The sequence below is a fragment of the Molossus molossus genome, unplaced genomic scaffold, assembly GCF_014108415.1.
Source record: "Molossus molossus isolate mMolMol1 unplaced genomic scaffold, mMolMol1.p scaffold_m16_p_15, whole genome shotgun sequence".
Taxonomy (NCBI): Eukaryota; Metazoa; Chordata; class Mammalia; order Chiroptera; family Molossidae; genus Molossus; species Molossus molossus.
This window is the reverse complement of record NW_023425350.1, coordinates 80,373,309-80,388,749: the sequence shown is the minus strand read 5'-3', so window position 1 is coordinate 80,388,749 and position 15,441 is coordinate 80,373,309. Positions and strand designations below refer to the sequence as shown.

The 15,441-nt window shown below is 48.5% G+C and overlaps 1 protein-coding gene across 1 annotated transcript in view; it reads left to right on the top strand.

The window, feature by feature from the left end:
• The window catches only part of MAP4K4 (mitogen-activated protein kinase kinase kinase kinase 4), a 180,378-nt gene that overhangs the window by 67,129 nt on the left and 97,808 nt on the right, over window positions 1–15,441 (top strand). The window contains 1 exon segment of the mRNA XM_036262518.1: window positions 11,122–11,178. Within this exon segment, the coding sequence (XP_036118411.1) occupies window positions 11,122–11,178 (57 nt within the window).

The window sequence follows — 15,441 nt, the reverse complement described above, 5'->3', positions numbered from 1 at the left end:
GGCCTTTCCTTAGGAGCGGTCAGAACACCGACTTCACGACCCCTCCAGGTTTCCTTAAGCCTTAGTAAAATTATAAAACTGTTCTTTTCCTGTATTTACTTGCTCACCAAGTCTTTCATTGTGACTCCTGTTCTCAGAGAGCTAGAATGGGCGCCCACAGTTAAAGAGAAGTGGTCTGCAGCACGGAGGAAGGCTCATCTGGTTTTATAGTATGGCTCTTGCGAATAGTTCATGATTTCTAACAGAATGCTTGAGGGGAGTTCTTGTTTTCACATACTGAGGCAAGAGCTCTTCCTGTTTTCTGTGGAAATATCTCTTAGGCCGTCGGTGATTTGTTTTTACCAACCACGTCAACGTGGTGTGAGTTTGCTGGCACAGCCCTGACTCGGGTGCCTTTCCGCCCTCTCATCTGTCTGCTCATCCTGCACCTGCACCTCTCAGCCGGAAGGTGGCTTCTGCCACAGTGGTCGCTCACCCATCTGGACCTTAGCTTGCTGTCTGGCCAATCTCCCCCCTCCCCCCCATTCTAGAACAGCTGGAAACGACAGAACCAGCATGCAGGGCCCAGGTGACTGGCCACTTTGTAGGGGCCAGCGATGCCTGCCTGATGTCGTGTTCCTTGAGGGAGGCTGTCACTTAGTTGCAAGGACAGGGTAGTAATTGATGTTCATGATGATTTCCTTGTGCCATTAAGAAAAGCATTTTCAATGTTCTCAAGATTTCAGGGTTGAGAAAGATTTCCTTCCACATCTGCTTCTTAAAGAAAAATGGTGTGGTCCATGGGGTGTTTTACCTCTGGTCTCTGCTAAGTCATCTCTGCACAGGTCCTTGTGTGTTGGGCATAGGCACTAGGTCACTGAGGTCTTACGTGCTGTCTGGACGGTTTCATTCTTAGAAGGAGTTAAATCTCACATTCTCTGCTATTGAGACTTAATTGTCCTTAAATGGAGTGTTCCGGATTAGGTAACTCTGACCTAAGAAGGGCCTAATTCTAGGCTGCAGCCTCTAATTTTAAACGGACTAGGAGCCTGTGGCTCGTGCATCGCGGTCCTGACTGACCTGCTCTCACCGTGTCCCTGTGCTGGCCCCTGTCCTGCTGCTCCTCGGGGCCCTGAGCGTGGGAGGGGGCAGAGGTGAAGGGACAGATGTTGACTCTAAGAAGTCGTGGTCACAGGATAGAATGTGCAGAGCTGGGAGCCTGCCCACCCCACACGTGGTTTGAGGTGGAGGGGTGTGAGGGGAGCAGCCTGCGGAGAGCACGTTTCCTGGGGGCCCTGTTGCGGGCGTCTGCTCTCGTTGAAGGTGGTGTTTCTGGACTGGTCTGATCTGTCTCTCTCCCAAGCTCCGATGTGGTTCCCCCCAAGGTGGCTGGTGTAGTGGTGACTGAGTAATATGCCTTTCCTATTGGTTGAATTTTGGGTCTTTCAAAGACACTTCCTAAAATAGAGCCTGTGGTTTGGGGGTTTGTAGTGCAGAACCGCTTACGCTGGTCTTTGTTTTGGGGTGGACAAGTGTAGAATCTGAGAGAGAGTGGTCAGTGGAGGGAGTGCGGGCCCGTGCCACTCACCACATGGCCATACAGGTTCTACATTTGCCCTTAAAAATAAGGAAATATGAGGGGGAAAGGATTGGAATTAATTTTTTTTTTTTTTTTTTTTTTTTTAGAGACTTAAGCATTTAGAGCAGTTTCAGGTTTCACAGCAGTTGAGAGGAAGGCACAGAGATTTCCCACAGAGATGCTCCCTGCCCCCACACCAGCATCCCCCATCATCAGTATCCCCCACCAGAGTGGGGTACATTGGTTGAAATCGATGAACCTGTATCGATACATCATCATCACTCAAAGTCCATGGTTTACATTAGGGGTCGCTTGGTGCTGTGCTTTCTGAGTCTGGACACATATGTAATTACAGGAATCCACGTATCCACTGGCTCAGTGTCACACAGGGTGGTTCCACTCTCCTGGACACCCTCTGTGCTCTGCCTGTTCATCCCCCTTCCCCAGGTGGGATTTATATATATATATATGTAATTTATTGGGGTAACATTGGCTAGTAAAGTTAAATAGGCTTCTGGCCCTGGCCAGTTTGGCTCAGCGGTTAGAGCATCAGCCTGCGGTCCGGAGAGACCCGGGTTCGGTTCCCGCTAAGGGCACGTACTTTGGTTGCAGTTTGTCCCCGGCCTTGGGTGGTCGTGCGGGTGGCAGCCACTCGATGTGTCCCTTCACGTCGATGTTTCTCTCTCTCTCTCCCTTCCTCTCCCTCCCTCCCACTCTATCTGTACAAAAAAATGGAAAAAATATCCTCGGGTGAGGATTAAAAAAAAAAAAAAAAGTTAAATAGGCTTCTGGTGCCCAGTGGACTTTATAATGTAAACTGTGAATGATGGTGAGCGGAGGCACCCTGGCGAGAGCTGCTAGCCAGGGTGGGCTACACCACCAGCCGTGTGTCCTGTCGGCCCTCTGGGCTATGTTCTTTGTAAAGTCAGCTGTTTTGTTGAATTGGGCTTGCCTGTCCTTTGAGCTCAGGGACATTTCAGAATGTAAGTCGTATGATTTTTATGATAAACATAGTAATTGACATTTGTTAGAATTTACTTGTTAAGAATTTAACCTTCACACACCAAAATCACAGCTATAGTGAGTGCATATTTTATTATAATAAACACTGTATAGTCCAAAGAGGATATGAGAACTTAAATTTGGCTTGTTTCTATAAGCTTAGAAAACCTCAGAATACATAATAATCACTAGAGACTAGATAAGAAGTCATGGATTCCTGCACCCCACTTACAGAATTCTCATGTTTGGGACTTGTGTGGGGTATGGCAGACTGCACCTCACAGGTGAAAGTGAGAAACTGAGCTTGATTTCCTTAATAGAAAGTCGACGCTTCTCCCCCCACAGTCAGCCTCTTACATCCAAAATATTATGTCTCTGAAGCAAAGAAACACCACTAAAACTCATTAAGATCAAGGAAAAAACTCCAAGTTGGCTGAGGAATAGCCAGGTCATTGGAAGGTCCTCTTCTGGACTCTGTGGGAGACTGGCACCTCCTTGATTCGGGGCAGCATATGACAGACAAGCTACTTTTGTCTGGAGAGAGGTGATGCAACTTCCAGTCCTGGGTGAATCATCGAGTTCTCCCCCGTTCTCCTGGCCTGTCTGTGGGCAGATCACGTCCGAAGGGATCCACATCTTGTCCATTGATGACCTTCAGGGCACCTCCACAGTGGGTCTGCACCAGGAGCCCACTGGGCTTCTCGCCGTCCTGTGTCCTGCCTGGCCCTGCCGCAGAGCAGGGTGTTCTGTCACCGTGCTGGTTTCTTTCCCTGAGTTTCTACACCCCGCTGAGTTAAAGCTTCTCCCGGGGTGGGCGTGGCGTGTGGCCGGTCTGCTCACTGGATTCCCGTTGGTAGGGTTTGTTATTGAGCAACTCGAAAACCAGTTTCAGACAGTTGCTCAAGAAAGGCTTTGATTCAGATTAAACTCAGCAGAAAGAAACAGTATTCTGATCTCTAATATTTGTTGGAAGAAAATTTATGAGAAGATAAAGAAGGAACAGACTTCTTTGCAGGCAGACAGACGGCTGCCACAGTGCCCTGTGTCCTGTCCGAGCGCTGTGATGTGTGTGTGTGTCAGAGCATGCGCCGTAAATGTAATGCATGTTTGCAAATGCAAGTGGTCAGTTTTGACTCTTTTTTTTTTAATATATTTTTTATCTTTATTGTTGAGTGTATTAAAGATGTGCCTCATTTTTCCCCTATTGACCCCCTGCTCCCCACTTCCGCTCCCCTCCTGCCTTTCCCCACACTGTTGTCTGTGCCCATTGGTTATGCATATATGCGTATAAGTTCTTTGATTTATTTCTCTCCCCCAACCCCCCTTTACTTTGAGGTTTGTCAGTCTAGCAACCAATTTGTACTTCTTAATCCCTTCACCTTTTTCACCCATTCCCCCAAACCCCCTCCCAACTGGCAACCAACAAAATGTTCTCTGTATTTATGAAAATGTTTCTGTTCTGCTTGTTCATTTTGTTTGTAGATTCAATTGTTGATAGATATGTATTCATTGTCATTCTGTTTGTTCATATTTTATCTTTTTCTTCAAGAAGACACTTCAACATTTCGTATAATAATGGTTTGGTGGTGATGAACTCCTTTAGCTTTTCTTTGTCTGGGAAACTCTTTATATGGCCATTGATTCTAAATGACAGCTTTGCAGGATAGAGTAATCTTGGTTGTAGATTCTTGCTTTTCATCACTCTGAATATTTCTTGCCACTCCCTTCTGGCCTACAAAGTTTCTTTTGAGAAATCAGCTGACAGCCTTATGGGAATTCCCTTGTAGGTAACTACCTGCTTTTCTCTTGCTGCTTTTAAGATTCTCTCTTTGTCTTGAACCTTTTGCATTTTGATGATGATGTGTCTTGGTGTGGGCCTTTGGGGTTCATCTTGTTTGGGGGTTCATCTTGTTTGGGACTCTCTCTGCTTCCTGGACTTGTATGTCTGTTTCCTTCACCAAGTTAGGGAAGTTTTCTGCCATTATTGTTTCAAACAGGTTTTCGATTTCTTGTTCTCTCTCTCCTCCTTCTGGCACCCCCAAGATGCGAATGTTGGCATGCTTGAAGTTGTCCCAGAGCCTCCTTACACTTTCCTCATTTTTGGGGATTCTTTTTTCTTTTTGCTGTTCTGATTGGATGTTTTTTTGCTTCCTTATATTCCAAATCAATGGTTTGCTTCTTGGTTTTACCTACTCTACTATTGAATCTGTGTAAATTATTCTTTATTTCAGTTAGTGCCTCCTTCATTTCTGACTGGTCCGTTTTTATGCTCTTGAGGCCCTCACTAAGTTCGCTGAGGTTCTCACTAAGTTCATCGAGCATCCTTATAAGCAGTATTTTTTTAATTTATTTTTTGTTCAGATAGAGTGGGGGAGAGAGAGAGAGAGAGGGAGAGAGAGAGAGAGAGAGAGAGAGAGAGAGAGAGAGAGAGAAACATCGACGTGAAAGGGACACATCAAGTGGTTGCCACCCTCACAACCCAACCAGGGCCGGGGACAAACTGCAACCGAGGTACATGCCCTTAGCAGGAACCGAACCCAGGTCTCTCTGGACCACAGGCCGACGCTCCAGCCACTGAGCCAAACTGGCCAGGGCTATAAGCAGTATTTTGAACTCAGCATCTGTTAGGTTGCTTATCTCCATTTCACTTAGTTCTTTTCCTGGGCTTTTGTTCTGTTCTTTCATTTGGGACCTGTTTCTTTGTCTTCTCCTTTTGACTGCCTTCCTGTGTTTGTTTCTGTGTATTACTTAACGAGAGGTATGGGGTTCGCTGAGACCAGATGCTGCTTGTTTGAAAGAATTTAGGAAAACCTGAAGCAGGATCCAAGTCAGGCCAATCCTATGGTTAAGCAACTGGCAACAGCTTGGGTGGGCCTGAAAGTTGGGTGGGGCGGGGCCTTAGGGGATCACAAGGGCAGGGCCAACAGTGTGAGCCAGGTTGCTGGAGTCCCAGATACGCAGACTATCTGCCACCCCAGGGAAGGGCTCACCAAAGGATCAAAGGCCTCTGACAGCACGTTTGGCCCGGAGAAAGCCCGTCTCCAACCCTTGTTCTAATGCCGAATAGCTCAGTTCTTCCCTGTATGTCTCTGGTGTCCCTTGAGCTGCCTCCCCTCCAAGCTTAGAGGGAGTGAGTCCGGTAAGTCCGCGCGGGCCCTTTAAGAGGAGCTGCCAGGAGCTCCAGCCACGTCAGCCTCCCTGAGCCTCAGTTCCCGCTGGATTTCCAGCCAGAAGTGATGGGGATTCTCTTCCTGGCACTGGAACCCTGAGCGGGGCACCTGGTGTGGGACGGGGACCCCTTAGTCCTCAGGAAGGACCTTCCCAGCCGAGGTGTCCTCCTGATTTTTATCCACCACACGTGGGTGTGGGACCAGCCCGTCCCCTCCACCCTCCTACAGTCTCATGTGGCTGCTGCTTTAATTCCGTAGTCGTAGGACTTCCATCCAGCTCGGTGTCAGGTGGTTCTGAAGGATGGTTGTTGTGCAGTTTAGTTGTAACTTTGATGTGGTTGTGGGAGGACGGACACCGCGTTTACCTACCTGCCATCTTGACCGGAAGTCCAGTTTTGACTCTTTAGAATCATGAAGGAGAGTTGAAAATTAGGGCATTTTCCTTAGCTTGGATGTTTGCCAAGAATAGTTTGAGTTGAGTTTTCCTTTTAAAGAAACATGCATTTTCCTCATGTAAAGACAAAAAAATGAATCAAGTGCCATGAAAGGCACTGCGCTGGGGGGCCGGCCTGGTGAGTGGGCGCCGCTCGAACCTGTGTGAGGTGGTGTCCTTGCAGCAGCAGCTCCGTTCTAAATCTCGCTGTGTGCCAACTCTGCACGAGGGGGCGCAGTGTAAGGTGTTTATTTAAAATCGAAGAACTTCAGTAGCAGGAATTTGACAAGTTGTTGGAAATAGCAGGAGTCCACGTCGTGTTCTGCACACTTGTAGAAAGGGGCTTCCGTGGCCACTGTGCCTTGGGTAGATAACTTAGTAGTAAGATTCAGTCACGGTTCTTCATCTGCATAGTAGGATAGTGACCTGCTTTGCCACCCTTACAGATTTTTCAAGATCTCTTGGAAAAATGACTGAGTGGTATTGGGAGCACTTCATCAGCAGATGTCTCCTGCGTAAATTCTTGTCTACATGGTGCCTCACCGGCAAAGGAGGCGTGGCCTTGACGTCTTCCCTGCGGCAGTTATGACGCTGTGTGGGACGCCGCGTGTCCCAGAAGTGTAGACAGCAGGACGAGAGTGAGGGTCACGCCTGGATGTTAGGTGTGCACATTCAAGACTGACCGAGCACTGACTGGTGTGTAGTAGGAATAGGCTGCGCAGTGGACAGAAAGGTCCTGTTGACACGAAGTTCCCAGCCTCTCCACGCACAGGCCAGGAGTCTCAGTGATACCCCTGCTGGATCCAGAGCTGGGTTAAGGAAATTGGGCGGATTATCCATCTACCAGGAGCAGACTGCAAAGCAGTCTTCAGGAGCTGGAAAGAGGCCTCGGTGGCATGACAGGTACATCGTAGCCTCAGACTTCAGGGAAGAATGCCTGTTCTGTGTCCTCAGGCCCCTAGCACAGTGCAGTTGGTTCTGATTGTGTGTATTTTTTCCTCACGTGCTACTGAGGCAGTCTGAAGGACGGCCATTGGTCACAGCTAAAGCCAAGGGAACATGGGTGGGGCCTCCCTCATGGGCCCTTGGCCCACCCTGAGACGGGTCATCATACAGTCTCTCTTGGGTAGTGTTGAGTAAATCACACAAGTTTTACCATTTCAAAAAACCTCCATGTAACGTCCTCAGTACATGATTACATATGTATCAGTACATATGTATTACATACATTCAGTACGTTTCATCTCTTCAGGCTACCTTGCTGCCCACCTTAGTTCCTTTACATGTGGTGGCCCATCTGAGCAGGTAGAATAGAACTTCTGTTAGTTTCAAATTCTGAATCTGCATACATAAATATGTATGTGTGTATGTGTATGTGTGTATACACATATATATGTATGTGTGTGTGTGTGTGTATATATATATATATACACACACACATATATATGGAGAGAGAGAGAGAGGACCTTGCTGTAGCACCCCACTGCCTCCCCACACATTGGCCATGCCCTTTGAAGATGAGAAATGGGCCTAAATTGATGAGTTTGAGGTAGTTGCTCTGCTGGTGAGGAAGGTCAGGGAGCCAGCAGGGCTCTGGAGGGAGCACAGACTCACCTGCGTGCCTGCCAGGTGTGCGGGCGGCTCTGGCTGCCCCTGCACCCAGGTTGGCCTGCATTGGACCCCGGAGTGCTCTAGGAAGCATGGAGAGATATGCGCCTTCCTGAAGAAGTGCAGCAACGAGGTGCTAGGGAGGAGTGTGAGCCCAGGGCTGCGAATCCCAGATTCCTTCCTTCTAGCACATTGTCTTGTTTCTTGGGAAGGAGGGAGGCAGAACTGTTCCAGTTTCCTGAGTCATATTTCAATTTAAATTGGACCTAATTTTGGAAGATCTGGTATGTGTTAAGGCGAATGCCTTTGCTTGATCTGTTTTCAGACACAAAAATAATTGATGAGTTGCTAGGGCCTGATTCTGTGATCCCTCAGTCAGGGAAACTAACGCTGTGTGGAAAGTAAGAGCCGAGTCACAGCGTTTGGCTCTTGCCACTGTCGAACTGCTGACTCTGAGGAACACATTTGCAGCCTTGAGTTAGGAAAGAGGGAAGAAGAAGATACTGCTGTATGACCATCTGGAGAGGTGGTTTTCCATAGACCAGTGGGTTTTCTTGGTCTGTAAGGGTCTTAAAGGTTATACCTCTCAGAAGCCCCGCCCCCACGTCTCCCTGCCGCACTCCCAGAGCAGTCCTGCTCACCCTTTGGGAAAGAGGGAGCTGGGTCAAGACTTGTGACACTTTCTCAGATTCTGTCAGGGAGACATTTGCTTCAGGAACTTGGAAGTAGTACCACTGCGCAGAGCTGACAGGTGTGTGTTTGCAGGTGTGAGGGCTGATGGGTGCTGACGACACGGTCCGTGTCTCCTACACGGACGCGGTGGGAGGGTTCTGCAGTCCTGTCCTGAGTTCTACCCTTTCTTCTTGCCTTCGAGGAAATCACGATCTGGTTGCATGATTATGTCGCCGCTGATAGGTACTCATGGCGGTTGCTAATTAATTCACGTCCTGTCCTCAGTAGAGAGAAGCAGGGTTCAGGAGCAATGTACACAGGGTTGTGCTCGATCACGTCCGTGCCGACGCTGGTTCTTTGCACCTCAGTTTCTTGAGAGTGAACCTGTGAAGTGGCACCACCCTCACTCTGACGACAGGAGCCCGGGGCTCACCGCGCTGCGCCGTGCTCAGTCCTGGGCTGTGGAGGAGACGCAGTGTGGCTGGTCTTGCCCAGCCCGTGCCCGGGACACGGAGTAGAGCTGGGTGTTTCTTGTGCTGATGCTTAGAACAATGCTGTGGTTACAGAGCTTAGAACACACACAGGTGCGTTTTTAATGAGCGATTCAGAGAAGGATATGTCGAAAGGTGCTGACTCTTGGACAGACAGATAGTCAGAATGGCTGTAAGTGCCCTGACCAGTTTTGCTCTGTGATTAGAGCATTGACCCATGGTCGAGGGTTTGATTCCTGGTCAAGGGCACGTACTGGGGTTGTAGGTTTGATCCCTGGCCCCAGTCTAGATTGTGCAGGAGGCAACCAATTGATGTTTCTCTCGCTCTCTCCCCACCCCCCACCCATCTTGCACTCTATCTAAAAATCAATGGAAAAATATCCTCAGGTGAAGGATTAAAAAAAAAATGACTGTATCAGAAATACTTCATCAGTTACGACCTTCCTAGCACAGAGTTGTACTCCACTCTGCATTGTCTCTGAGATGGAGCCCCGTCTTTCTGTTGCACCATGGAGACAGGACGTTTTCTTTCAGGATCATGGGTGACCTGACTGTCACTGCAGAAATAGAGCCAGGCTGTTCTCCCAGCTCCGTGGGGATGGTGGACAAGACGTGATGCTGGGGCACTCTGAGGCCGCAGTGGGGTCTCAGCTCTGGTCTCTCGGGGCTGGGCAGGCTGGGAAAGCACGCCTGTGGAGTGGCCGCTGGGATGTGACTGGAAGGGCAGGAAGGCAGAGTTCCCTGTTACTGCCCCTGTGGGATCTGCCTCCCTGCCTCAGAGCTGAACTCCAGTTTGAACTGAGACGGTACCACACTCACACGGCAACCCTGCAGGGGGCAGGAGGGCAGGCCTGCGGTGGCGGAGGGCCAGGTCTGCAGGGGCTTGAGGGCTGGAGTGAGGTTCTCGGCCTGTGGACTATGTCTGTCCTCTTCCCGGTGTGTTGCTGAGCTGTCACACAGGTCCTGCTCACGGGCTGCTGGGCGTTGCTGGACCCCTCCCACCATGATGCTCGCCCTGTGCCGTCCGCACAGGGCTGTGTTTGCCCGCGTTGTAACTTGGGTTCCCACTTCAGCTTTCCAGAACAGAGGGAGAGCCTTCCTCAGGTTTCAGCTCTGAAGTCCTGATGCCCCGTTGTGGGGCCACCGGGGGCGGGCTCTTGGGAACATGCACGCTCTCCCTGTTTCACACCTGTGCCCGGAGGGCCGCTTCCCACCACGGCAAATAGTGGACGGAGAGGAGGAGGCAGACAGCAGTGCGATCCAGTAAGCCTCAGGGGCAGGGGTGAGGACCAGACCTGAAACCCCCAGGTGTGTAAGTGGGTAGCAGGTCTTCAGGCCCCAGGGCAGGAACTGCAGCACAGCTGCGAAGAAGCCTCAGCACACTCTCCTTCCTCCCCTCGCGCCCCCCCATCTCTCTGAACACTCCCTTTATTCTGGATAATGATTTTCCAACCTTTCTGCAGTGGAACTACAAGAAAACCTTCCAAGCCCTGGCCAGTTTGGCTCAGCGGTTAGAGTGTCAGCCTGGGGTCCAGAGAGACCCGGGTTCGGTTCCCGCTGAGGGCACGTACTTCGGTTGCAGTTTGTCCGCGGCCCTGGTTGGTCGTGCGGGTGGCAGCCACTCGATGTGTCCCTTCACGTCGATGTTTCTCTCTCTCTCTCTCCCTTCCTCTCTCTCCCTCCCACTCTATCTGTACAAAAATGGAAAAATATCCTCAGGTGAGGATAAAAAAAAAAGAAAACCTTCCAAGAAGACTCTCAGTATCAGCTCTTATAAAATCAAGCAAGTGTGCTGGGGACGCTGTGAGGGCGACTGACCGCTAACCCTTCCTAACAGCACACGCCCGCGCGTCTGGGTGTCTGTCGTTCCCTTCCCGCGGCTGTGGGGGGGAGAGGGCTCCACTGGATGCGCAGGAGAGCGCATTTAAGTTGCTTGAGTAGAAAGGTGACGATACATAAATTAAATCCCGGAAAGGGGAAATTTATCAGCTCATTTGTTTCCATTGCTTTATCGAGTGTGGTTCATTGGTACTACAAACCTTATTGTTCTATTGGAAAGCATAGTCCTATTGTCATTTCTGGGGGGATAAAATAGAGACGAAATGATTTGTTGAAGCTTTAACCATCCTGTCCTGGTGATTGTGCAAAACAGTGGTGCCAATTTTCTTTCTTTTCTCTGTATTTCAGGGTCGGCATGTGAAAACAGGTCAGCTGGCAGCCATCAAAGTTATGGACGTTACTGAGGTGAGATCGGGTCACGTGTACTTAAAGAAACCCTTAGATAGAAGACAAGGACCCCACGCCTCCAGCCCCCACGGAAGAGTGTTCTGTCTGGAGGATGCACCTTGCACGAACTGCCCTCCGTTGGCATTGTGGGTTTGTGAGGTCCAGCTCCACAGTTAGTTATTGTCGATGGTCCCTAAGCAAATGACAATCAGTAGCATTTTCTTTAAAAAACAAACAAACAAAACCCACTTCTGAGTGATGTCATCCTTGGCAACACGATGGACCATAATTGGAAACATCTTCTCCAGTGGAGAAGAAGAGATCTGAGGGGGATCACGGAGGTCACATAAACAGAGTGAGGGTGTGGGGTGGGGAAACACTTCCTAGGGCGTGAGGCCACATTTGTGCCATTTCTTTTATTTTTAACATGAGGAAAGAAAGCAGGTCCAGCCAAGTTCCCAGAGGTTTGAAAACAGAAACATCTGCTAGAACGCTGAGCAGATTGTTGGCAAAATTTAGTAGCAGAAAATAGTTCTTAAAATGGTCACATGAGGATTTACTGTGTAGCTGTAGATGGGAAGGAGGAGAAATCAACTCAGACAAAAAGTTAGTGTACATCTCCCTTTGTGTGCGTGCATGAGTTCGTATTTCATCTCTAAAAACACCCACAGGTTATAGTGGACTAAATCCATCTCTTTTCAATTACCGTTGACCCCGGAACAGCATGGGCTTGAGCTGCGCAGTTTCACAGATTTTCTTTGATAATATCTTCTTTTCTTGCCCTGGCTGGTGTGGCTTAGCAGTTGGAGCATTGGCCTACGGACCAGAGAGTCCCAGGTTCGGTTCCCGCTAGGGGCATGTACCAAAAACAAAAACAAAAAACAAAAGAATAACATCTTTTTTGTAGCTTAATTAGGAATACAGCATGTAGTACATATAATATACAAACCATGTGTTAATCGACTGTTTCTGTTATCATTAAGACTTCTGGTCAATAGTAGCTGATTAGTAGTTAAGTTTTGGGGGCAGTCAAAGTAATAAGCGATTTTCAGTGGTCAGCCCCCCAACCTCCACCCACCACATCGTTCAAGGGTCAGCTAACTATATTTTCATCAGAAATTTTACTTTACACTCTCATGATTGCTTGTAACTTGCTCAATTATGAATAAGGTTTACCATCTTACATCCCAATTCTAGGAAGAGTTAACCAGCAAGCAGCCTTGTGGATTTGGGATATCTTGAACTAAAGCCGTAATCTCCCCAAATCTGGGCTCTGTCAAGGGAGGTTACGGCTGTATCGATTTCATGTGTACAGCTGAGTAACCGCAGAGGTTCCTACCCCTGCCCCTCCTGCACGTTTGTTAGTAAGAATTAGGAAATACTTGTCTCTGGACCACAGGACAGCTGAGCTGTGTACAGATATTTGAAGGTGTGACATCATAGGATGTCACTTTGTTCTGCAAAAGAGGATATGGGGACTATTATAGGGAAGAAGTACCGTTGCTTGGTTGACTGGCCAGAGATTCTTGTAACATACTGTGATAGGGACTATTGTGTTGTGTTATAGTGATCCTGTCTTGCTGTGCAGCTCAGTGGGAAATGGGATACTTTCCAGGTAAATATTATTTTTAAGATTATTTCTAAGGGTGGTGAAGGAGCAGCAAATTCTAACGTGCTGTTATTTAAATACAGAGGTCGAGCTGTGTGACCACTCGCTGAGAGTGGAGTGAGCATGGGCCTGCTCACCCGCTGTGCGTGCTGCTGGTGCTGTGCGGGGAGGCGGCGGGAGCTGACTGGCTGGCCTGTCTGCTGGCTGCGGTGTGGGTGCCATTGTAACTGTAATCTCTCAAACTTTGTGAAGCATTTGTAAGTCCTGAGAGTTGAGTCGTCGTCCTCACGTCAGCCTGTGCGGCCCTGGCTGACTGCTGCTCATGCCAGCCAGGTCGTGATCTCTCCTCCACCCCGGAGACCCTGAGAGAGGTCTGTCTTCTCTGGAGAGGTCCTTGGCCTGAGCCTGGCTCTGCTTATCAGTGTGCAGTGCATGGTCACTGTTTTTAAAGAAGTGTAAAACACAAGAAAATACAAAAAAGTTAAACTTTTATTCGTTCCCCACAGCAGTGTGCGGTGAGTGCTTCTGTGTCCCACTTTTGCTGAGTTGTATACAAAAGGGGTTTCCTTGCCTGAAAAAGCAGGCATTGTTGGAGAAATACATTTTCAGAACTCCTTTAAAAATTGTGCAAAACTCATGTGTTCAGGTGACATGGAAACCAGGCAGCGAGTCTTGAGAACAAAGGCAGACCCCGCCGGCCTTGACGTGTGGGCCTCAGCAGTAGTTGTGTGCTGTTCTCATGCAGTGACCTCTCTGCCGTAGCAGGGCACAGTGTGGGTAAGGACACTGCGCAGCTGACACCCCCGGAAACATGCCCTTGCCCGACCCCACCCCAAGGGCCCCTCCGCAGTCCTCGTGAAGTTGTGAGCATTGGCCTGGGTCAGACCTGGGGGCGGGCTGGCATGAGGGAGAATTTGAACATGTTTCTGGTTTCAGCTCCAGCAGGAGGGGCTGTTGGGGAGGGTTCTCTTGAGAGCAGGATTCTGCATGGTTCTTGACTTCTCCGTTTTATCTGAGCTAAAAGGTGTGAATGCTTCTTTTTGGAAAAAGCACAGACTCATTCTGACTCTTGAGCCTGTTCCTTAGGTGGAACCCAGAGGCAGTTACCAGGCTACTCGTTATTCCTCGGCTCCAGTGACGGCCAGAAAACAGCAGTGTGGGGAGGCACAGGCGGCAGCTCGCCCGGCGGCAGCTCCGGGCAGCCCTGAACGAAGGTGGTCCCAGCGCTGCACTGCGCCTGCTTCCCCTGCGTTGGTTACAACCTGAGAACAAAGCCGACGGAATTCACATTCGTCCTGGGGCGAGGGTTAGGGGCTGTGCGGAAACTAAGGGTCTGGACAGGAGGCATTTAATTGCAAGAGATGTGAGGCCTCTTATGTTGCTTCTCAGATTTTAACAGTTTTATGAATTGATTATCTTTAGGATTTTGAAGGACCCTTTTTAAAGAAAACATGTCATTTATCTGATTGGTTGTGGGAAGGGTTAAGGGAGCCAGGTTAAGGATATGTTCAAACTGGGCAACACCAGGACGTGAGATCTAAGATGTGTTGTTTTGTTTTTGAAATAATGACAGAGTCACAGGAATTTGCAGAAAAGTATATAGGGAGGTCCTGTGTGCCCTGCACCCAGTTTTCCCCAGTGTTATAAACTATAGTGCAACATCGTAGTTCAAGTCCCTGCACAAAACAAGGCAGATGATGTTTTACAGGGTAAGGCTTGCACTTGGACTCTATTGTTAGTTTGTAACAAATGAGGCTGCACCAGGACTTTGCCTGCCTGCAGACAGCCCCTGGGAATTGTCATTCATACCTTCTAGAGGATTTCCTCAGCTTGAACGCATCGGTTTCTGTGTGATGTGTCTTGAGGGATGCTTGAAGTGGTCGTTTGAATTTTGATGGCTCCTTCATTTCAGTCCTTGTGTTTTAATGTCAACTTGTACCATTGCTCTTCTACATAAAGAAGTACAGTTTATTTTTTGCAGTTTTGGGATATCCTTTTATTTTGAGATAATAATTCTGGAAGGGAAAAAGCTGAATTAGGTTTATTACTGATAATTAAATTTTATGTTTTCATTTAAATAATTTTTCCAAGCTTTTATGATGAAAATGTTCATAATTACAGAAATGTTGAAGGAACGAGTCTCTGCCCTTTACTGAGTCAGGGTGTGTGTGCCAGGCATCACCATAGGCCTTCCCTTCACTTACTGTACCTGAGCATGCTGCTCTTAGACAAAGACAGTCTTCTTTCTACATGATCACACCACCTAAGAGAGTAATTCAGGAATTTCACCTAATGTTTATTCTATATTCAGATATTCTCAGTTGTGCCTATAATGTTTTATAACCATTTTTTCAAGTCATAGTCCAGTTGAGGTTTATGTATTAATTGATTTTTTAAAAAATTCTCACCCGAGGACATGCTAAGAGAGAGAAAGAGACAGAGAGAGAGAGAGAAAAAGAAACAAACATCGATGTGAGAGAGAAACATTGATCTGTTGCCTCCTACACACGCCCTGACCAGGGATTGAACCTGCAACCTGGGTATGTACCCTGACCAGGAGTCAAACCCCCAAACCCTTCAGTGCTCAGGATGATGCTCAGTCAACTGAGCCACACTTGCTGGGCTGTTAATTCACTTCTAATTTATTTCCTCTGTGCCCTCCTCCCTGCCCC